The sequence below is a fragment of the Acyrthosiphon pisum genome, chromosome A2 (genome assembly GCF_005508785.2).
Source record: "Acyrthosiphon pisum isolate AL4f chromosome A2, pea_aphid_22Mar2018_4r6ur, whole genome shotgun sequence".
NCBI classification, from domain to species: Eukaryota; Metazoa; Arthropoda; class Insecta; order Hemiptera; family Aphididae; genus Acyrthosiphon; species Acyrthosiphon pisum.
Window position 1 is genome coordinate 40464951 of NC_042495.1, and position 23763 is coordinate 40488713.

General features: G+C 26.3%; 3 protein-coding genes across 8 annotated transcripts in view; all 3 read left to right on the forward strand.

Annotated features, from left to right (window-relative positions):
- The window catches only part of LOC107883230 (peroxidasin homolog), an 18729-nt gene extending 13960 nt beyond the window's left edge, over window positions 1-4769 (forward strand). The window contains exons 13-14 of the mRNA XM_016802862.2: window positions 3931-4051; window positions 4616-4769. Of these exons, the coding sequence (XP_016658351.1) occupies window positions 3931-4051; window positions 4616-4719 (225 nt within the window). The 3' untranslated portion in view covers window positions 4720-4769. The remainder of the gene's footprint in view (window positions 1-3930; window positions 4052-4615) is intronic.
- Window positions 1-23763, forward strand: part of LOC100162825 (neurotrimin-like) — a 244680-nt gene that overhangs the window by 105891 nt on the left and 115026 nt on the right. The gene's annotated exons all lie outside the window — the stretch shown is intronic.
- The window catches only part of LOC100570649 (peroxidasin homolog), a 15335-nt gene continuing 4174 nt past the window's right edge, over window positions 12603-23763 (forward strand). The window contains exons 1-10 of one of the 6 annotated variants that reach the window (XM_008182896.3): window positions 12603-12934; window positions 17017-17348; window positions 19406-19471; window positions 19559-19630; window positions 19729-19872; window positions 20023-20094; window positions 20193-20336; window positions 20416-20487; window positions 20570-20745; window positions 20991-21139. In XM_008182896.3, coding sequence (XP_008181118.1) covers window positions 17134-17348; window positions 19406-19471; window positions 19559-19630; window positions 19729-19872; window positions 20023-20094; window positions 20193-20336; window positions 20416-20487; window positions 20570-20745; window positions 20991-21139 — 1110 coding nt within the window. In that variant the 5' untranslated portion in view covers window positions 12603-12934; window positions 17017-17133. The remainder of the gene's footprint in view (window positions 12935-17016; window positions 17349-19405; window positions 19472-19558; window positions 19631-19728; window positions 19873-20022; window positions 20095-20192; window positions 20337-20415; window positions 20488-20569; window positions 20746-20990; window positions 21140-23763) is intronic. The other 5 variants (XM_016802870.2, XM_003243178.4, XM_016802869.2 and 2 more) reach the window with 5 other exon arrangements.

The window sequence follows — 23763 nt, forward strand, 5'->3', positions numbered from 1 at the left end:
ACATATTAAATAGTTATCACTTAGAAGTTAGAATAAAAATATTAAAATTGTATAAAAAAGTATAAAATATTAATAAATTATGTATAACAAATAATAAATTAAAGATGTTTAATACATCTATGTCTTATAATATGTATATAGTATATAAGTATATGTAGTACAAGTTATTGTGGTTTTGAAGAGGCATCATAATTAGGGCTGTTCGATTATTTCGATTAATCGATTATTATGACGATTATTTTTTTCATCGATTATTTTACAGTTTTCATAAAATTCGATTAATCGCCAAATAATCTAAATTCGATTAATCAATTAATCGAATTTCCGATTAATAAAATAATCGAATTTCCGATTAATCAAATAATCGAATTTTTCGAATAAACAAGATGATTAATCGTTATTTTGACGGTTCGAATGAACTTCTATTTTTAGCACTTGGGGATTTTTTTACTCTATTCCATTTTGAGTGGGTCTGTGTTTACTTTATGCCAACACACTAATCTTCATTAAAAAAATCGATTAATCGGTTAATCAGTCATTAAAAAAATCGAATAATCGTTTATTCAGTCATTAAAAAAAATCGGTGATCGATTAATCAGTCGTTATAAAATCGATTTTTGGTTTGATTATTCATTTTCGATTAATCGAAATAATCGATAAAATGTGAAATTAATAATCGAGTGGTAAAAAAAATAATTGAACAGCCCTAGTTTCGCATGCCCGCGGATTAAATCGTATATTGTTATTATCTAATTTGCGACTAATAAAACGAACGGAACAATGGACAAGATAAATCGCATTATAATAATAATAAACGAATTATAACGATATAGCGCATAGTTGAAAAATACGTTGTGTGTAATATAATATTTTGTTTTAACCAGTAAAATAATATATTTGAAACGAAATAATAAAATAAAAAGTCAGTGCAGTAAATAGCATTGCAGTGCAGTGCCATAAAATAAATAAGGAAAAACGAAAATCAAAATATATATTTAGTATTATATAGGTACTTACGATATCCAACGTCGACGTCATAACATTTTAACGAATTTATTAAATCTCGTCAAATATATATTTATTTTGTTTAAAGGGAAAATAATATCGTAAAACTATTTCAAAGGAGCTAATATATAATATTTTCGCGGAACCAAAATGTCACATTGCTATTTTTTTTTTTAAATAACTTTGTAAAATATATTATCAACTTAATAGTCAATTATTATTCTCTTGCGGCCGTAGTTTTCTCTCCGATACCATATTATACCATTTATATCAATTGGGGGGGGGGGGGGGAACTAACATGCGTAATGTGTGTTGTAAACGGCTGGAATTAAAATGTATGTTCGATAATTCTCTATTCGCGCAGCGGTAAAATGTGTATCTCGATTTTCGTTTAACGTTTTTAATTTGAAAATATCGTCTTTAAGACAGTAGACTTTTTTCGGATCGGGGAAATCGGTAAAATGTTGAGAGCGTTTATATAATATTATTTCGTTGTAAAGATATTCACCGAGTCGTCCGTTTGTTTCGAGTCGATCGTGTACAGAGTTTGAAAGGTCGAATTATTATAATGAGTGTAAAAACGGAGTTCGATGTTAAAAAATCAAAGACAAAAAATAATATGCAAATAATAAATTAAAAAACAATCTTTTTGCGTCTTAAAACAAGGGCCGACGTCGTACCCAAGTATTTCAAAGGTTATAACTTGTTTTCTACTTTTTATGATATTTTGCCTTATACCTTATAAGTACCTCACCGTAGGTAGAAGATAACCTTTTGAACTTAACATCCAACGGTAAGTTAATGATTGTATGAATGCGATAGTAAGTACACAGATTTTAACAAAAAAAAAATATTTAAATTTCAAAACGTCCGATTATTTACAAAGCTAATAATATTAGGTATGTAATTCACCAAAATGTTTGTGTTATTATTATGAATTTATGATTTTTTTTCAAAGCTGTGCTTAATAAAATTTGTTGGATAAAATGTGAGTGATTAACATTTTTATATTTAGAAAACCATATAAGCATTCAAATAATATGTATATTCTTAAAACTTATCTACTATATACAGAGCGATGCATACTAGCAGTGTCGGTCTAGCACACAAAAGTCCCATAGATCAGTTTTTTTAAGGGGCCCCATCATGAAATACACAATTTAGGTACTTGACATTTTTTCCTTTAAAAATATATTTATTCAAATTCTGATTTATAGAATTTTTAAGTAGGTATACTTAAGGATAATATATTCAAATCCCTGATATTTTTTGTACTTTGCATTGCTGAGAAATGATAATTTAAATTAAAGTTTATCATAAGCAGTTAATACTATAACCAAAATGTATAGCTTAACAAATATATACCTAAACGCAATTTTTATTATAGATATTTTTAGTTCAAATTTTCATCAAATTATAGAGATATTTAAATAGAGAAAAATGGTTTTGGCCAATTATGCCATTTCGTTATATTTTAAACATCAAATAATTATAAAATAATTTTACAGATTTCAAGTATTTACTTTCTAGGATCATTTGTTTTTGAAAAACCAAATTATTTGATGAGAAATAATAACTTAACGTGTGAATATTTAATTTTGCAAACATTTAAATTTCAGTCACATAAAAACATCTGCTCAATTTTTATTTTTCATTTTAATATTGAAAAGTTCATCATATTAAGAAAACTTTATAGATAATATTACCTTTTCAAATCTTAGGTGTGAATATTAAAATTTTAGTTTGAATCTTCCCGCCAAGTAAACTAAATTTGTCTTTATTTCAGTTAAAATAATTCACATATTATGTTATAAATATAAATATAAATAATACATTAATATTAAATTTGGATTAATAACTTTTGAATACATTTCACATATTCTGTGATTTACTTAGATTCTACCTTTTATATCACACATTTAAAAGCAATTTACAATTTTAATTTTTTTTCTCTTTGCGTTTTTTACAACTAGTTGACGTAGTGTTGTTATCGGAATTACAATGTACACAAATTGATATCCAACTTTTGAATTTTCTCGTTAATTCAGTATCGTTCCTTTAGGTTAATTTCAGGTAGGCTTATTTTCCTATTGTTGTGATAAAAAATGTAATTAAAATGTAACTATAGTAATACCTATTACCTGATTTCGATTTTTACGCACATTTTACACAGTGTTCGTTCGTTTTATTATTATTTTTTTGTGTTATATATTATAAGCCAACGTCGACCTTTGGCCGCGTACCAATAAATGTATTATTAATATTTTTCGCAAAACGGCCCGTTTAATATGTTTAAATAATGGTTAGTGCCGAGTGACCAGACCGAATACGCTGGCACAAAAGGTACAATATAATATACCAAAGGCCAATATTATTATATTAATTGTATTTTTACGGAAAAACAGCAACAACTCACCGCCCTATAGGTTGGCTGACCATCTTCGCTCAGGATCGTTTTTCTTATACAACGATATTATATCATTGAATTCAAATTTAATACAGTCCCTATTACATATAACTGGTTCGTTTTTGTTTATACGGCAACGACACACCGGGTTTCCTAAAAATGCTGATCAAAGATTTTGTTCTTTTTAATACAAGGTTCCAGGGAAGTCATTCTTAGAGCGATCTAAAAATATCGTAAATACATAAATAAATACATTTTTTATTTATGTGAAAATAAAGTTAAAAATGTACAAACAATGTTTATCAAACATTCAATGATTTAACATTGAATTTGAATTTTACATATGCATATCCATAATCCATAGTACAATAAAATAAAATATAATATTATGAACAACACTTGTTGCTTATTGGCTATTACCAATATATTTTCACTTCCCTTAGTCTTTTTTACTGTACTGTTAAATATTTTAAGTATTGATATTTAAATATTAATCCATAGTAAACTAATTACTGCAGGTATTTCAAAACCATACATTGATTATATCTAAAGTGGAAACAACGGACGGCGGTAAATATAAGTGCGTGGCGTCCAATTATCTAGGACGAAAATCTTTCGAGGCGATGGTTAACGTAATCGGTAATATCATGTATATCACTATATAGTCATATATCATTTTTATTTTTTATATTAATATCATATACGAGTTCTAAATCGCATATGACTTTAAAATTACGAAACATCAAAATTTGCATAATGCGTCTTTCGACAATTACTCTTCGTGTGATGTACAAATAAAATAACCCTATGGTTATATCCAGGCACGGATCTAGAACTATAATTAAGGAAGATATTTTTTTTCGATATCAGAACTACAAAAAAACTTATTTATGTTTAAAAAACACAAAAATAATGGATTTTGAAACAATATCAACGTTTTTCGTATAAGTGATATCAAAATAAATAAAAACAATATTTCGCAGATAATGTTCTGAACTATATTGTATATCTATATTAATTAAGAATCTTAACTATCACTACAATTTTTAATCATTTTAATTTTATACGTAAAACAACACAAAAACTAACCGATATACAAGACACACGTGAACGTTAAATGAATAAAACAATACAAATATAACTTTTACCCACTTAATATATATTATTTTTTTAAATAACTGTAATATGTATAATTTAATTTAGGTTTGGCGGAAAATGGTTGTAATACCGTGTTTGGAGTAACACCATGTTTTTTTTTTATTATTATTATATTAGCAAATTGCCTATTGTATAATGACATATTGTAAAAAAATTATTATTATTATTTTTGTGACTTATGTATTGTATATTTTATAATTAATATGCATGTTGTTAAATATAATATAAAGTACACTTATTTTGTTTCACCATTTACTACACCTTTGTAAAATATATCAAGCTAAATACATTCATTCAGAATCAAATTCTCCACAATAAAGATACCTAGATAATTGTTTTGTCCGATAGGTAGGTACTTACATGGATACACCAAATGAGTACCTAATATACCTAATAATTTATATTTGTACGCAAACAGTTGCATAGTCTTAAAGTAAAAATGTTATGCAATTTGTATTAAAAAGTTATTATTAGGTACATTTTATAAGTAGGATTTTATTTCTTATGATACAGCTGATTACAGATATATTTTTTTCGGCCACTAAGACTCTTATATGGTATAACAATAAACATTATATTATTTATTATTAGATGGTATAAAAAACTGTCCCACTACCGTAGAGTATTATAAAAAAATGTAATATTTTAATCTATTATGTAGTACTGCTAACAAACTTAACCATTTTGAAATGATTTTCTATGTTATATAAGTCGTAGTACAACATAATATTATGTTTGAATTAAAATGAATTAATTAAAAATTATCTTGTCAATCTGCATTGTACGTGCAGTGTAAGTATAATACCATTGATTATAAATAATAATTATAATAATAGGTATTATGTATTATATATAGTTATCGTTATAGTTATCTCCAAGCTTGCTCAGTCCTATTTTCATAGCTTTGTTCATTGGTTTAATAGTTATTTCGTAGATAATATTATTATTGTTAATAATTATTATATTGTACTCTATAAATTAAAAATGTTTATATTAATTATGAGTTTTATTCAATGACACACATTCCTATTGATATTCCCTATATATTTATTTATGTAATTATAAAATCTAATGAAATAATTTTTAATTTGTATTTTATGTAGTTTAAACGAGTTTAATATTACTATATTATATATTTATATTACATTTTATAAATTATACGTAATGAGAAAAAAAATGGGTCCAAAATAATAAGATTTTGATCCATTGGTTGTTGTTTGTCTTTGGCCTTTTTTCATTTATCGTAATAAAATCGTAACCTATTTTCCGCTGTAACTTTATTTAATGCAGTTGTATATCTATTAACACACGTGTTCGTATTTTATACAAAATATTGCTTGCTTCAATAAATTAATACTGACCATCGGTTGTTATCTCGTTAATTTTATATTTATCAGTAGAGTTCATCCATACCTATATGCTATACCAGGGATGGTGACTGCGTGTCAAATCAAAATGTTTGGTTTGATTTTATTTGCTTCACGTGTCAGAAACTTTTCAGAAATTTCGATTTAGATGCATCGACGTTTTACAAAAAATCATAATTTTATCTGTTTACTTTAAAAAAAAGTGAGGCTAATTAAAAAAATAGGATTTATCACCACAGGACAATGCTCGAATGGTTTAAAAAATAAATATAAAAGAAAAAATAATCTTTAAGTTTAGGAATTTCAAATTTTAAAAATGTGAATAAATCCTTTATTAAAGTATACTATAAATGGAAGGAATGAGCATGTCTTGTGAATACATCTGTACATAAGTTCCAAATTATATGATATGCTAAAAACTAGACTTTTAGACTAGGTTTGGGCTCACCTATCAAACAAATTGTATGCGTATAATAACATAAGTAAAAAGTGCAGCGTGTATTATTAAAGAATACAAATTATGTATTCTTTAAAGTAGGTATATTTATCTACTTTAATTAAGTTGCATAGATTAGGTAGGTACACCAATTTTTAATAACATTTCTCACTTTTACTTTATCAGGCTAATTAAGTATAAAATTATTATACTTGTACATTGCAGAGTATTAGACCAAATTCGAATATTGTTGTGAATCTGGGTTTAACTATCATATCAACAAATTAAAACAATTAAACCAATCAAGAAATACCAATCAAGTGTAAGTAAAAGAATAATCAAGTAATAAATGTCCCCAAATAGTCAAATTGTTTATTTTACAATATACTAATATAAAAGTTATGTATATTCTAAAATATATAAACATAAAGTAGGTACATAAACGTTTTTTAAAATAGGAGTATGGTACTAAGGTTATTAATTAAGTTATTAAATGTATAATACCGGATCCAAACTGGACGAGAAAACAAAACATAAGTCACAAATTTATCTTTTCCCAACACAGACGTAGTTGGTTTAAACTATAATTTGTTTATAGAAACAGAAACAAAATAAAAACCAGACTATGTGTGTTGACCCAGCATAAAAATTATACAATGAGTAGTTACAGAATAATCATCGATCTATTTTTTATACAGTTTTATGATATAATAGTATGTGTGGAAATTGAACGATAATTATAATTATACGAGATTTTAGTACAAAGGTTTTTTGATAATATGAAAATGTTTTTACGTTTTATTTCCTAACGTTAATTGAAATTATATATATATATAATAAATCAATAAAGAATGATAAATTCTGAAATTAACACGTAGGTACCTAATTAGAATTTGAACTATTATTGAATATAATAAAGTTGAGGATTCTTTTTCTTTAAAAGAAGAGAAAATAAATATTTTTCTTCGTATATCCGTTTGGATATGATGATAATATTATACTATAATGAGTGATTAACAAAAAAATATTTTAGATGAAATCTTATTGATTGATAATGCATACTTTTATACAAATCGATTGCTGAGAGCCTAACGGTCAACATAACAATATTTGTATACACGTTTCCTCTCATAATATTATAGTGTAGGTACTATAGATATAATATGTAGATATAATATCATACGAAGTCTGAACCTAAAACAGTTGTATTATAGAATCACAGAATATTTAATGATGACTTATAAATAAATAAATTCATTGTCAATTAACGCAATAATACGTCATTTTATGATTGTCGTATTACAATTACTATTTAGTTTACACCTATTAATGGTTTACTTCTCGGTCGAAATCATTTTTAAATCTACAGTTCACTGCATCACGATATTATGATTGAAATAAGTAAGATCTGAAAAGTTACACTAAAAGTCTAAGAACCTAATGATAATATATTATATTCTGTTTAATAATATATTATATAAACTTGCTATGAAATATTCATATAACTACAGATAAAATCCACGGGTAGGGTAGGTACATGTTATTTAATTGTGTAAATAGTAAATATTAAGCTGAGCTCATTATTGTGATACTAATTATTATATACCGAATTAAAATATAATGTATAAGAATAACATATTATTATAATATATAAAATTGTCTTCTTTAAAGTATAATGTTTTTTCTGAGACCTATTTATGCATAATACTTAATATTATAAAGTATGGTTATAGGTTTCATAATTTCTTAACATAAGTATCCATCAGTACCTACATAATATCACGATTTACAAGTGATGATATATTATATTACCAATTGATTTTTATTTATTTATCGTCCGTAGTTACTGTACATAAATTGTATATAATATGGAATTATAATTTATTGCATTGTATTAAAATACGCTCAAAAATCAGGAATTCGCAGAGGGGCTTTACTCACTACGGTACCCACACATATAATCACACTCACACTGACGACGGCAACTAATTGTCTAAATATTGACCCTTATTAACGACACATGAGCAGGCCCCTTAACAAGGTTGATAAGACAACGATTTTATCGATATCACGACCTACTATATATATTAACATTCAGTAAATCTATGGTCGTTGTTTAATTTTCCACCGTCATCGCTGTGCAGGATCAGATTTAAATTTATTTGGTTATGATTCTAAAGAATATTTCGATAAACAAACAAGTTTCGAATAAAAACTTATTTTTTAGATACCTATGTAATTTCCACTGTAATACTATATTAGTAACTAATATAAAGTATGCACGATATGTTTTACTCGTTCACATATATTACGGTACTTAGGTGTATTCTAATTTTAACAATCAATCAAAGTAAAACAATTCTGGGAAAACAGATCAATGCGTCAGCGGTGTAGCGAAAAAGCCTATCCTAAACGCCGTGTGATCATAATATTTGTTATTATGTCAAGTGACCTAACACCTAAGTTACAAATAATAATAATTTTAATTATAATAATTATTGTACTTCAGTCGTCATGTAAAAATCTTTTTCAGTTTCTACGATATGGCAACTGTCGATTATTGAAGTATCCACCAGTTACAAATGATATTGTGTACGAATGCAACGAATACAGTTTACTAGGTAGTATAATGAAAATACGTAGTCATGGTATTACACTGGCATCTATTGTCTTCACTGGCCCGCCAAGCTAATTATTGTTTTGAAAATAATATATTTATCAACTGCTGTGTTATTTGTTTCATATAATATTGTTCGAAAATAGTATGAAATTAGTATGAAAATAAACTTACAAGTATACATAATATATTAATTCAACATAGGTTATACTTATCGTTGAAAATTATTATTTGTAATTAATCCACACTAGTTCCACGAAAACTGTTATTATAACTTTGGTTTCAAATTTTTATATAAAACTGTTATAGTTACCTAATATTGTTTTGTATTTGTTTCATAAGTATCGGTGATCTATAGAACATTCTTGAAAACTCCCTTGCCAATTTTAGTAGAAATAATATAATGACGTTTTACACGTTATAACACTATAAGCACAGCATTTCCTTATCTAAAATACCAAAATAAATCCAGAATAAATTTGACGAATAACAATTTCTACTAGTTATGCAAGTGCTGCCGTAATGCCATATTGTTATCATAATAATATTGTGAATTTGTGCTTTGTGCAGTGTATAAATTATTTTCATGAAATGAAGTAAAATAAAAAGTCAGTGATTTGATACCTAAGTCCTAAGTTGTAGTTATTTTTAATTCTTACCTATATATTTATTTGAGAAAAACGTATTTTCATCGATTTAACTGATTTTCTCATTACTGGCTTATAGTCGTTACTTATTAGTGATGACTAATATTTAATTAAGGTAGGTATAGGTAGGTACTCTACATTTTGTACGTAATAAGCTAATAAATAATAACGCTCGTCCTCTATCACATTGGTTATGGTTTTAATAAGACCATTCTCCACTGCTGATAGCAAGAATATCGTACTTATGAATATTTCTTTTATCTTTCGTACAATTTTTTTCCAGCAGATGGCGTAATTTTGGATTGTTTTATTCCTTCTATTCGTTCAAAATATTCATCATTATCGAAAAAAAAGTTATCGGCATTACGTTTATTTTCAATTATACTGTCTCATTTCTATGGTTATAATTTTATATTTGTCAACTATTGACAATTGTTATATAGTTTTTAAGCAATAAACACGTATAACGATAACATAAAACTGGGTTGACCATACCTATTATGTTTCACAATTAAATCGATTAGCGATAAAGGTGTTTATATATTTTGTTTTAAATTTTAAAACGTTGCCAAATATAATATGAAAATGTTGATAAAACTAAGAAATTTAATATCTGACATTGCTTGTTCTTTCCTGCCATTATCAACAATGACTAGGCAATCACGACAATTCCTAAATTAACACATGTGTTTATATTTTGTAAACAGCGCAAAACAAGACAAAATATTTTGAACATTTTATCGTATATAGAAAATGTTATATAAACATTCAGTGAAAAATTCATGTATCTACGTTATTTCGTTTTAGAGTTTAACCAACAACCAAAATCGATCTTAGTTTTTCCCGGCACTTTCAAAAACTATCACGAATGTTTTGCTTTTGAACCCCAAAAGTAGCAACCAGATTCACTTTCCTATCAGAAAAGATACAGCTGAAGAAAATCCAATCATTTTTACTTCTACAAAAGAGAATGATAAACAAAAAATTGGTATAAAAACGTGGGTAGGTTAGTGGATGACGGTTTATCTGTTCACGGGAAAAAAATGATTAAAAAATTATAGTTAAATAAAATATGGTAAGTATAATAATTTACTATGTAAAATAACTGAAATGATATAATTATTACAATTATTTAAATATAGTTGTTTTTTGTAGTAATATTTACTACCTATGTGTTATAGTTATTTAAATGTAAAATGTTTGAATTAATTAAAACAATATAGTTAAAATTACCATGAACAAAAGGAAGTATAATTATTTAATATGTAAAATAACTTAATGAAATTGGTCTGATGAACGTAAATTTTCCATGTGCGCGTAGGTCAGAGAGAGAAAACAAATAGTGTGCTAGCGCCTGCCAAATAGGTACTATTGAAGCTACTATACTACTAATTATGCAATAAGTCATTATAATTGTTACTCAACATGGTTTTTACATACTTTTATTTTTTATAGTAAAATATATACAATATATTGTGATGAAAATTACTTATTTATTTTATGTCTAAAACATTGATGATTTCATGAGAAAATGGTTACTTAATGTTTGATTTAAACATTTGGTCAGTACATTTGAAGGTTAATTTTTTTATATTAACAGATTTTTAAATAATTTATAAAGACAAGATAATAGTATATAATATACAAACGACCTTACTTAATAAAATGTGGGGAATAATACTTAAAATAAGGAAGGGCTATGAATTAGGTACTTTTTAATTTTGAATTACTTTTGAACCTTGTATTTTTAAAGTATTTAAAAAAATAGTTATTTGTTTTTAACAGAAACCATACTTGAAAAATATTTTCTTAATCTAAAGTAGACCAATATCCAATAGTTTCAAAATCAAAAACATAAATAAACTTGGTCAGTTGACAATTATATTAGATTAAAATGTACGAGTGATATTTGTTCAACAAATAATTATTGGATTTGCCATAAGATATGATAATTAATAATATTATTTGGCAGACATTGATAAAAAAACATTCATTTTGTTAACTGAATCAATGTTAGTAAACTTAGTTTCAAAAATGGGACAAGGGGCCAATTTTATAAGTGAATTGGGAAAGCTGAAAAAACCTATCGAAGTAAATATAAAGTTAATAGTTTTATTTGTACTTAGGTACTAAATTAAATAATATTCATAATATTTAAAATTAAAATTAATGTGTTATTAGTCAAATTTTTAAAATAATAATTGATTCATAAATAAAAATATTTAAAAATGTTATACACTACATTTTATGTTCACTTTATAAGATTATTCAAATTGAAATATAGTCACAATGTACATCATTAAAAAATGTGGATGCTGTTGTAGATGAAAGAGGTAATAACATTATAAAAAAAAATGCATTTTCAAAAATAGTTTAAGTACATTGCAAATTGTAATTAAATATATGGTGTTATTATACTACAGTATTATACTTCAAATGGGACATTATGCCAAAAAATGAGAAATCGGCTTTGTGGAGTAGTGATAAAAGATGATCAATACAGAAGGTTCAAATAAAATTAACCGGGCCCAAATTTCCAAAATTGCAAAAGTTAGGAATTGTATATTTGATTAATGATTATTAATTAGTATGCAAGTTGTTTTATATTACAACCATTAATATTAAAACCATAAAATAATAATATTTTTAAATATAGGTATATACAAAATTATCTTAAAAGTAGAACATTCAACTTTAATATAGAACAACAAAAATGGGTCAAAACAATTTTATCAGCTGACTATTTAGGCAAGTTAACAATAAATAATAATAAATGCACAAAAATACTTATTTGTTACATACATAATACATGTTTATACGCATAGAATAATAACAATATAATATATCTAACATACTTGTTGCATAAATGCATCGTAGTGAATGTAAATTATATATTCGGTGGGGTTGTTATCCGCCTAGAACAAAGGTCAAGTCAGGCCGTATGACGTTCAGCGATATGATCGGCATTATTATGACACAAACACAGTACGGTGCTCGAGTTTTGTTGCGTATGTGATTGAGTCGTGGTCGCTGCGTAACAATAATTTCGCTGTCTCAAATGAATTTATGTATTCCACCTTGTTGTGTGGTTTCTCATTTTCATATTATTTACATTGATTAGTGTGCGCGGTTTCGCCGTCCTAAATCCGCGTATTAAGTTCGTGCGGTTTCGCCGTCTTACATACAACATACTAATCTTCAAAATATCATCATCGCGTCGGTCATCGTCCATCGTCAACAACTCAACCCACCAGGTCCCTCGTCATACCATACTTCATTGTCACGGTGTCGTGAGTTGTTTGTATATTTTATTTATGTCATTATTTAAATTTTGTGTGAAATATTAATCTCGTGATATCCATATCTTGGTTGATTATTTTCACCTGCCTGATCCTCTTATTCAATACGGCACCCGCAAAGCGTGTCCAACCTCCCGATTATTACTAAAGGGATTGGTACGTTTTACATGGTCCTTCGGGTCGGATGAATTAAGGGGATTAGCGCCAGTGAGCAACTTGGTTCAGTATATGAAAATTTTAGTTTTGTGAAAAACATTGCAATTTTGAGCTATGTATATTAGTATATTTTTTTATTATAAATCGCATTGTGGGTATTTACGGCTAAAATGTGATTATTCGATATCTGCTATGTGCACGAACAGAACAAAGTTCACTTAATTGGCCATACAGCTCAATTACTGAACGTCGTAAAATATCATTACGCGCGAATAATAATTTCACCGTATTATATAACATAATATATCAACATCAGATAAAGAATACTCTCTCCTGAGTCTCGCTTTAATAAAATTAAATTGATTTATTTGGAAGGTAGTTATCGTAGTTGTTACCTATACTAATTAAGTACATATAGTACATATAACTGTAAGTTTCAATGTATAGAACAATAACTAATATATTATTTATAATAAAATAAAGCATTTAAATACATAAGTAGTAACAAATAAGGTAACTTTAATAATTGTTTATTAAATTATTTATAATAAGCTTAATAACTTGTTATAGAATATCAATGATCTCAAAACAACATATATGTACAAAATTGTTTTGTATTATTTAATATATATTATAATTTATATCAATATATGTAATGAAAGTATAATAAAATCTAAATTTACCACATTAGGTGCTATATCTTTTAAATTTTATACTTGCAAAAAAAACACGAACAATTTATTGCTTAATACAGTGGAACTCCGATTATCCGAACGCCAATCAAACAGACGTCCAATTAACCAGACGAAAAAAAGGTCGGTCTTTTAAGAGGACGCCACAACCGCCTGACAAAAGCATAACATACCAAATTTACGCTCAGAAATTCAAGTTGTATACCATTAGCTTTAAAATTAAAGCAAATCGACCTATAATGAAACTTGATGGTAAGAACATTATCTGTGTTTTTTTGGAAGTTTTTTTTACGATAATTCAGCTTTTAAGTGAGTTATAGCGTGTATCATAAATGTAAATTAAAGATGGTCGTAACTCACTTAAAAACTGAATTATCGTAAAAAAACTTCCAATAAAACACAGATAATTCCGCCAATGGTCAGTTGTTTTCTAATCGTCGCACAGTTTAGTCTTTTAATTGTTTTAACGAGTGATTTGTCGTGTTACAATGTCACTATATATCTTTTAAAACGGCATATGTCAATCATCCGGATGTTTGCTTATCCGGACCACCCTTGACATTAATTAGTTCGGAGAATCGGAGTTCTACAACTGTAATCAAATTTTTATTTTAATATTAATTACTATATTCAAATTAAAACTGAAAATTGGCTTACTGTCCAAGAAAAATAACCTGTATAACTAGGTTCTGTTATAAATTACCAAACTTCAATACTTTAATATTTAAATTTTTAGCTATGCTGCTTATCACTAGGTATAGGTCGGGGAACTAAATGTTATCGTGAAAAAGTTTTATTGTAGTAAATTTCACTTGGGTTAATAGTAGCTAACACTTTATTTTTAAATTTCTATAAATATTATCCAAATACCTAAATTGAAAAGTACATAGTACTTTAAAGATATGTTCTAATTACCAATGCAAACAACTAAATTATAAAGTAAAAAGTCCTATACAATTATATTTGAATAACTATAAAAATGTTCATATAATTAAATTGTAAAGTACAGAGTACTAATCATGTTTGGTACCAAACACCATAATTTTTGTCTGGCTAACTATAAAATGATAACTACATATTTTTAGTAAATCTGACTAACATTATAGCTTTCCCCAAGCCTGGGCATAAACGTGTTAAAAAGTTAAAAGTTAAGTTAATTTTAACTTTTTTAAATTTAATTTTCATAAACTTAATTTTTAACTTAACTTATTTTAATTGATATTCACTTAATAAAAAACGTGTTACTTTTAATCAAATTCAAATTAAGTTAATTTATAAATAATTAAATAATAAAAATAAAAATAAAAATTATTATTGATATTATATAACCATTTACTAGAATAGGGAATAACAAATATAGTTTAATCAATTTCTTAAATAAAGTTTTATAAATATAAATATTTTACCGAAGTATAGAGTTGGCTATATTCTCTAACAGTTTTGGGCTTTCAGTACCCTGAAAAAGTATTCAGAGTTGAATATTAAGTACATTCTTAAATACCATGCTATTTTAGATTCTGAGTGGAACGATGAATGTATTGATTTTACAATGATGTGTGTTTTTTTATTTTTGTGACTGTCATCACGGTTTGGGGCAGTAAAACTGCTTCGATTTTCTTGAACAGTATCTTGTTTGATGGGAAAGTGAATCTAGTTGGTGCATTCGGGAGGTCAAAATTTGAAATTTCCAATAGTTTTCAAAAGCGCCGTGAAAAACAAAAGAAAAATTAAGGAAAAACCGGCATTTTTATGCAAAATCTGTTTTCGAGAAAATTGATTTTGGTTTTTGGTGTAACTTTAAAACGAATGACTGTAGATACATGACATTTTCACTGGTTGTTTATATTTCCATTTTCTATACATGATAAATTTTTCAAAATATTTGGTTTGTTTTGAGCTGTTTACGGACAATTCCAGTTTCCAATTTAATTAGTTTTTTTTTCTATGAATGTCAATAAAACTTTATTTGTTAAGTAAAAATACTTGAAAATTTAATACAAGATTCCTACTATATTGTTACAATGACATTTGAAAAATATTAAAAATCCTTAGTCACAGTTATTTTTTATTAGCATTTAAAGTTCAAAAATTGACACAATATGTAAAAATCACGAAAATTAGCAAATTATTTTGAGTTAATAATTCGTAAAAATTTGTCTTTTTAGAACTAAGATTTTAAAATGTGATACAAGATTCCTTATAGAATAACTACCTTTATTAAAAAAAAAAATGTCTATAAGAAACTCAAATTAAATTTTTCTGAGCGTTTGAAATTCATATTTTTACAACATTTGATATTTGCTCGATTTCTCATGAGACGATTTCCTTATTTTGTTGTAATTTAAAAACGAATGACTGCAGAAACTTTAAAATTTCACTGAATGTTTATATTAGCATTTTATATATGTGATAAAATTTTGAAAATAATTTGACTCTTCTTGAGCTGTTTATGGACATTGTAAGTTTTCAATTTTTTTAGTTTTTTTTTCTATAAATATCAATAAAGTTTTATCTATTGGGCCAAAAAGTGTAAAAAAATCAATACAAGGCGCCTGATACATTGTTACAATAGCAGTTGAATACTATTAAAAATACATATAGGCACAATTATTTTTTATAAGCATTTGAAGTTGAAATTTTGACAAAATTTATCAAATTTAAAATTGAATAATTATTTTGTACTTAAAAATTTACAAAATGTTCAACTTTTATTTTAAATTTTTCAAATTTCAATTTTTATTAACAAGATTTCACGTAAATATTTAATTCTGTTGCCAAAAATTCTTAGAAATATATAAGCACAGTTTATTTTTATAGTTATAACTTGCCCAGGCTTGGCTTTCCATATAGCAATTGTATGATACAGTTAATTTTACTATTATTATATTGAAAATAACTGTTTTATTTTTCCATGTTTATTTTTAAAAAGGGTGAAGCTCATTAGAAATAAAAGGTATTTGTATCACAACAGGAAAACCCTTCAATAATTTAAAAAATAAATTAATGTATAAATAAATAAATAATTAAATTAAAAAATATAAATTATGTTGTGATATATGTAATATAAACTTTAATAATTAAGTTGCATAGATTATAGGTAGGTACACCAAATTTTAATAACATTCCTCACTTTAACTCTATAAGACTAACCCTTTGTAATATAATACATACAAATTAGGTGCTTTTATTATAGATTGCATTACTGATTATATGTCATACATTATCCAAACAGGAAAACGTGCATGTGTTTCGTAATCGTTGCCAATTTAAATTACGACAAAAAAAAAAAAAACCACGCTAAAAACAAGTTCGATTGTGTAGACAGTGTGCTTTGCGACCAGTCCGAGCGATGACTTTCCCGATGCATCAAGACGCCGCCGCCGCTGCTGTTTTCAGGAGGACTATGGTGCTGCTACTTTTGCTGTTGATGTTCTCCTTGTCGTCGTTTCCATCAGTCACCGCTGAGTGCCCGGACAAATGCTGGTGCCAAGAAGTGAGAGTCTACTGCTCTTACCAGGGACTGGACCGGATACCCAACAGCATTTCCCCGGCTACCAAACTGCTGTAAGTTGACTATACGGAAGATAATACCAACGTTAAAACGCCAGGTGTCGAGTTTGAAAATGTACTTGGTAATTTACTTTTCCCGAGTACCTATTGCGAAATCTAATTTATCAATAATTGTGTTAACGCCAGTGGCGTTTTTGTGGATGCAATGTGGGCATTTTCCGGTTTTGTTATTAAACGCTATTGTATTTAAATGTGAACTATATCGTTATATAATTGGCATCTTTTAAAAATTAAATTATATACATTTTAATCTAAATTGAATTAATAACATTAAAAAAATAATTTACCCCGTTTTCCCCACTACTCAATACTACTCAAATTCGTCTCTGTGTTATGATATTATGGATATTATAATTCGAGTGGCGTAGGTATATGCAATTTCAAGATCTCACAATCGTATTGCATCGTATCACTCCGCACTCGTATCGAAGGTTTTTTCGCTGGCGCATACCCACTCGTTTATAAAGAGTAATAACTAATGACCATAGTCCTGGGTCATAATATAACACTGGAGCGTATTTGTTTATACGGCAACGGCACAATAGGTTTCCTAAAAATGTTGATCAAAGATTTTTACTTTTTAATACAATGTTCAGGGAAGTCGTTCTTATAGTGATTTAAAAATATCATAAATACATAAATAGGCATTGGTATATTTGTTTCCGGCTTGTAAAAAAAGAAGCTAGTAGCAAATCGTAACAAATTATTGAAGTATAATTTGAGCAAGCCTGGGCAAATTAATGATAATTTCAATTGAAGTAAATTAAGTTGATAGAAAACATTTTAAAAAGTTTAAAGTTAACGGTCAACCTAATTTATTTTTTTTAACTCAGTTAACTCAGTTTAAGTTATTATTAATATTATTATTTTTAATACCTATATAAATAGTAAATACCTATTAATATGGTTTAAAATAAAAAAAATCATAAATATTATTGAACATAGGAAATAGCCAATATATGAGCATAACCTAATTGGTTTTAATTAAAAAATAACTCATTTATGTCGAAAATATTTAATAATATTATATTCTTGAAAATTGTTTTTTTGTGATTTGTATCTATGTCAATATCATAGTTTAATATACCATTACTTATTAGTTATTAGTACTTATTATTTATTATTACTGTTATTGTTATAAGTATGCCACAATATGGGATCATATATCTTTATATATAATGTGATACACCTAAATGGCTATTGCTAAATGTTTAATTAAGTTATTTCCCTTGAAGAATTCTTGTTAATGGAACAATTAATACATTTAACTGTAAGTATTTCTAATTTCCTATTCTAGTAAATGGTTATGTAATAGTGTGCATCATAAATAATAGTTTATGTATTTATTATAATATTCATTATTTGATTTTTTATAAATTAACTTAACTGAATTTGATCAAAAGTAACTCGTTATTTATGTAGATTATCTCAATTAAAATAAATTAAGTAAAATTTAAGTTAATAGAAATTAAATTTAAAAAAGTTAAGTTATAAAGTTAAAATTAACTCATCTGTGGCTAATTAAATCGTTTATGACCAAGCTTGGATTTGAGGTTGTAGTACTAACTATCAACTGATGGACATCAATTTGACCCCTTGATTCAGACGATCACTGTTTTTACTCCAAGATAGACGCATAATATATTTCATAATCAATAATTATATTAAAATGTAATATCGTTGTTAAGACAGTGATTCACTTAACATTAATATAGTCGTTTGACCTAACCTAACCCAGTGCATTTACACCGAATTCTGCGTATGTTTTAACTTTTTAACTTTTAAATCCCAAAATAAACATGAGAGGATTAGGGAAAAATTAAACTTTTTTATAATAACTAGGGCCACAACTCGTGCAGGTTTCGATATTAATGAATACAATAATTATATCGGTATATTACACATGATCGATATATGTAGGTACAAAAGTACAAAAAAAAAAAAAATAGAAAAACAAGTAAAATAATTTACATGAAACAAGGGAGAATAATATTATGAAATAATCATATATTTTGTATGATAATATTTAAACAAATTGTATTGTATTCCAGGGACTTGGACTATAATGAAATCAGGGATATCGAATCATTAGCTCATCTGACAGAGTTAGAGACCTTGTGAGTTATAATATACCTAATATGAACACTTTGAAATGCATAGACATTATTAATTAATTATAATCCAGAATGTAAACATATTTTCAGATATTTTAGCAACAATAATATAAGTGAAGTGAAAAATGGTGCATTTTCAAACCTTTCGCAGCTTCAGGCATTGTAAGAATATAAATTTAAAAATAGCTAGTGATTATATTTTTATTTATAAAATATTATTACCTATATATTATCTATATAATAAATTATTTAATTATTAGATATTTGCATAGAAATAAAATCGAAAACATCGAGACTGGGGTTTTTAATAACTTAACGAGTTTGAAAGTATTACACTTGGATTACAACAACATTCATAAGCTCGATTTGGAAATGTTTAAGGGACTTACAAAACTGAATAGACTGTAAGTACCTATTAAACACAATTTGCATGTGATCGTATTATGCAATTTACCTAATATAAATAATATATATAATATACCTACTATAAACACTTTGAAATGCATATACATCATTAATTAATATTATAATCCAGAATGTAAACATATTTTCAGATATTTGAGCAACAATAATATAAGTGAAGTGAAAAATGGTGCATTTTCAAACCTTTCGCAGCTTCAGGCATTGTAAGAATATAAATTATCAAATAGCTAGTGATTATTTATTTATTTATAAAATATTATTACCTATATATTATCTATATAATAAATTATTTAATTATTAGATTCTTGCATAGGAATAAAATCGAAAACATCGAGACTGGGGCTTTTAATAACTTAGTAAGTTTGAAAGTATTACAATTGGATTACAACAACATCCATAAGCTCGATTTGGAAATGTTTAAGGGACTTACAAAACTGAATAGACTGTAAGTACCTATTCAACTCATTTTTCATGTGATCGTATTGTATAGCTGAGTGAAAATTACATTTTATATTTTATAATAGGTTTTTAGACCACAATATGATAAGAAATATTCCACCTGGAACATTGGATTCATTAACGTCGTTGAGTATTTTGTAAGCCAGCATGAACTGTCTATACTTTCATTATCTGAATTATATATTTGTCTAAGCAAAACATAAATTCTTTCTAATATAGACAGCTTGACCATAACCCATTGACGTGCGATTGCAATATTTTGTTGTTTGTAAAAGTGCTGAAGAAAAATTACCCCCAGCGAGATGTACTCGGGAATTACGACCCTTCGTGTCATTTCCCCGTAGAAATGAGTGAAAAATCGTTGAAGGAAATAACCGAAAACGATTTTAATTGCAGTGAGTAATGATTCTAATTAAATAAAAGATATAAAATATATAACATAATATTATATGCTGTAATCTACATAGTATAATATTGTCTGCAACAGTGCTGTACCTATATTTATTGTTGTACAGTCGCTTGTCAGTGCGTTTTCCCTTAATGGGTACTATTGTTTGACAGATGTTGTCAGGAACGAGTTGTTTTATTTAATAATGTGATGATTTTGACGAGTGTATTATATATATTGTTGTACATACAGCGTCTCCGCAAATAATCGTGGTACCAGAGAAAAAGACGGTGTCGGTCGGTGAACAGTTACAACTCTCGTGCAAAGTTGTTGGAGACCCGGAACCTTATATAATGTGGGCCAAAGACGACATCAATCTAGAACTTGGGAAAAGAGTTCAGGTAAGATTATTTTAAGATTTACGGTAATTGATATAAAATCAGCTTATATATAATCGTTCACTGTTGTTAAAAAATGTTGTTTTCAAACTTTTTAAAAATATTTTCTATTTAATACAACTATACTCCTGCTCCTCAATCTATAAATAATCAAGGACAAAATCCCACCATTAAAATCTCACCTGAACTGTTTAAGTTTAGAAAAAATTTGCTTACTACTAACAATAATTTTTAGTTTCTGAGCGTATTCGTATTTTTTTTTTTGTGTATGTCATCACATTTTAGGACAGTAAAACTGCTTAGATTTCCTTCAATATTTTCTTTTCTGATAGAAAAGTGAATTTAGACAGTGGCGCTCAACCCTATTACTAGGTGTAGCGGTCGCTACACCTTGAAAATAAGGGGTGGGTGGGTATAGAATCGCGGAAAAAAATCCCGGTAAAAAAAGTCCAAAACTAGGAAAAGAAAGTCCCGATAAAATTTAATGAAAATATATCAAAATAAAAAAATAAATTTATTAAAATTGTATCGAAAAATACATAAATATTACATTAAAAATCTTATAATATCATTAAAAATATTAATTACTTACTTAAATCATATTGAATTATAATAAAATGTAATTTAATACAAGTCTAAAATAATAAAATGTAATACATTATACAATAGTCAATAATAAATACAATTATAGGACCAATATAATTATAATAATAATGCTATAAAAATGTAATACTATAATTATGTACCTACAGCTCTTTCTTATGTTATAGCACATGGCCGTTAAAAAGGTCTGTGTATACCTATATAAACAGGCCTTTTTAACGTAGGTATACCTACATATAACCTTTTATTATACCAAAAAACGTTTGTTTTTATGTAATGTTCCTAATCAAAGTCCATACTAAAAGTATCTATAGACATTTCGTATACTATATTTATTAGTCTATTATATTTTAAAAACCATTCAGAATGAATTCCTATTATAACAAACTAATTTTTTTTAAAACTACCTTTCAATTTATGATGAATAATTTATAATATGAAACTTTTTATATTTATCCATATAATTTGATATATACCATATTATTATCATTACACTATAACATTTGATTATACAATACAATGCTATAACTAAATACTAAATTACTAAGTTACAACAAAAGCCAAAGTATGATCTTCATTATGAAACCTGAAAATTAAATATAATATATATATTATATAAGTAGGTAAGCTTCTTTCTATTTTTTATATTAAATGATTTTTTGTTTAACTTTAATATATTTTTAAATATTTTTAACATATTTATTCTTCAAATTTGATATATTTTCATTCATTTTTTTCGGGACTTTTTTTTCCTAGTGTGGGGCTTTTTTTTCCGATTACCGTGGTATAATAACATAAAATAATCAACTTGAAATATATTCATAATATTAATCACAGTTTATATTGGCGAATACCTTAATATTTACTAATATTATCAAATAAAATATGATAAAATGTATAAAATAATATTATTTTGAGTTTGTGAGGTGAGTGGGTAAAATTTTTCTTTTTATATCTAAAACTTGAAAAAGTAATACAACATTCCTTATAAGTTTGCCTACCGTTTTGAAAATAAAAAAATGTCTACAAGCATATCAAATTAAAACAGTATGAGCGTTTGAAGATGTTTACGGACAATTTCAAATTTCTATTTTTTATTTTTTAGATTCTGAGTGAAACGATGAATGTATTGATTTTACAATGATGTGTGTTTTTTTATTTTTTTTTTTATTTTTTTTTTTATTTTTTTTTTTATTTTTTTTGTGTCTGTGTACACGATAAGTAGTCGAAATAATGCTACGATTTTCAACTTCAGTATCTTGTTCGATCAGAAAGTGAATATCGTTGGTGCATTGGGGAGGTCAAAATTTAAATTTCCCAGTTGTTTTCAAAAGCGCCGGGAAAAACAAAAGAAAAATTAAGGAAAAACGGGAATTTTTACGCAAAATCTGTTTTCGAGAAAATCGATTTTGGTTTTTGGTGTAACTTTAAAAAAAATGACCGTGGATGCATGAAATTTTGACTGAATGTTTACATTTCCATTTTCTATACACGATAAAATTTTCAAAATATTTTGACTTATTTTGAGCTCTTTACGGACATTGTCAGTTTTCATTTTTTTTTAGTTTTTTTTCTAAAAATATCAATAAAATTTTATTTGTTTATCAAAAAAGCTTGAAAATTTAATAGAAGGCTCCTAGTATATTGTTTCAAAGGCAGATGAAAAATATTAAAAATCGTTAGTCACAGTTTTTTTTTATAAGCATTTAAAGTTCAAAAAATGACAAAATATGGAAAAATCACGAAAATTTGCAAATTATTTCGAGTTAGAAATTCATAAAAATTTTTCTTTTTAAATCTAAGATATGAAAATGTAATACAAGATTCCTTATAAGATTATCTACCTTTATCAAACAAAAAATATCTATAAGAAAGTCAAATTAAATTTTTATGATCGTTTGAAATTCAAATTTTTACAACATTGGATATTCACTCGATTTCTCATGTAGCGATTTCCTTATTTTGTTGTAATTCAAAAACGAATAACTGCAGATACATGAAAATTTTACTGAATGTTTATATTA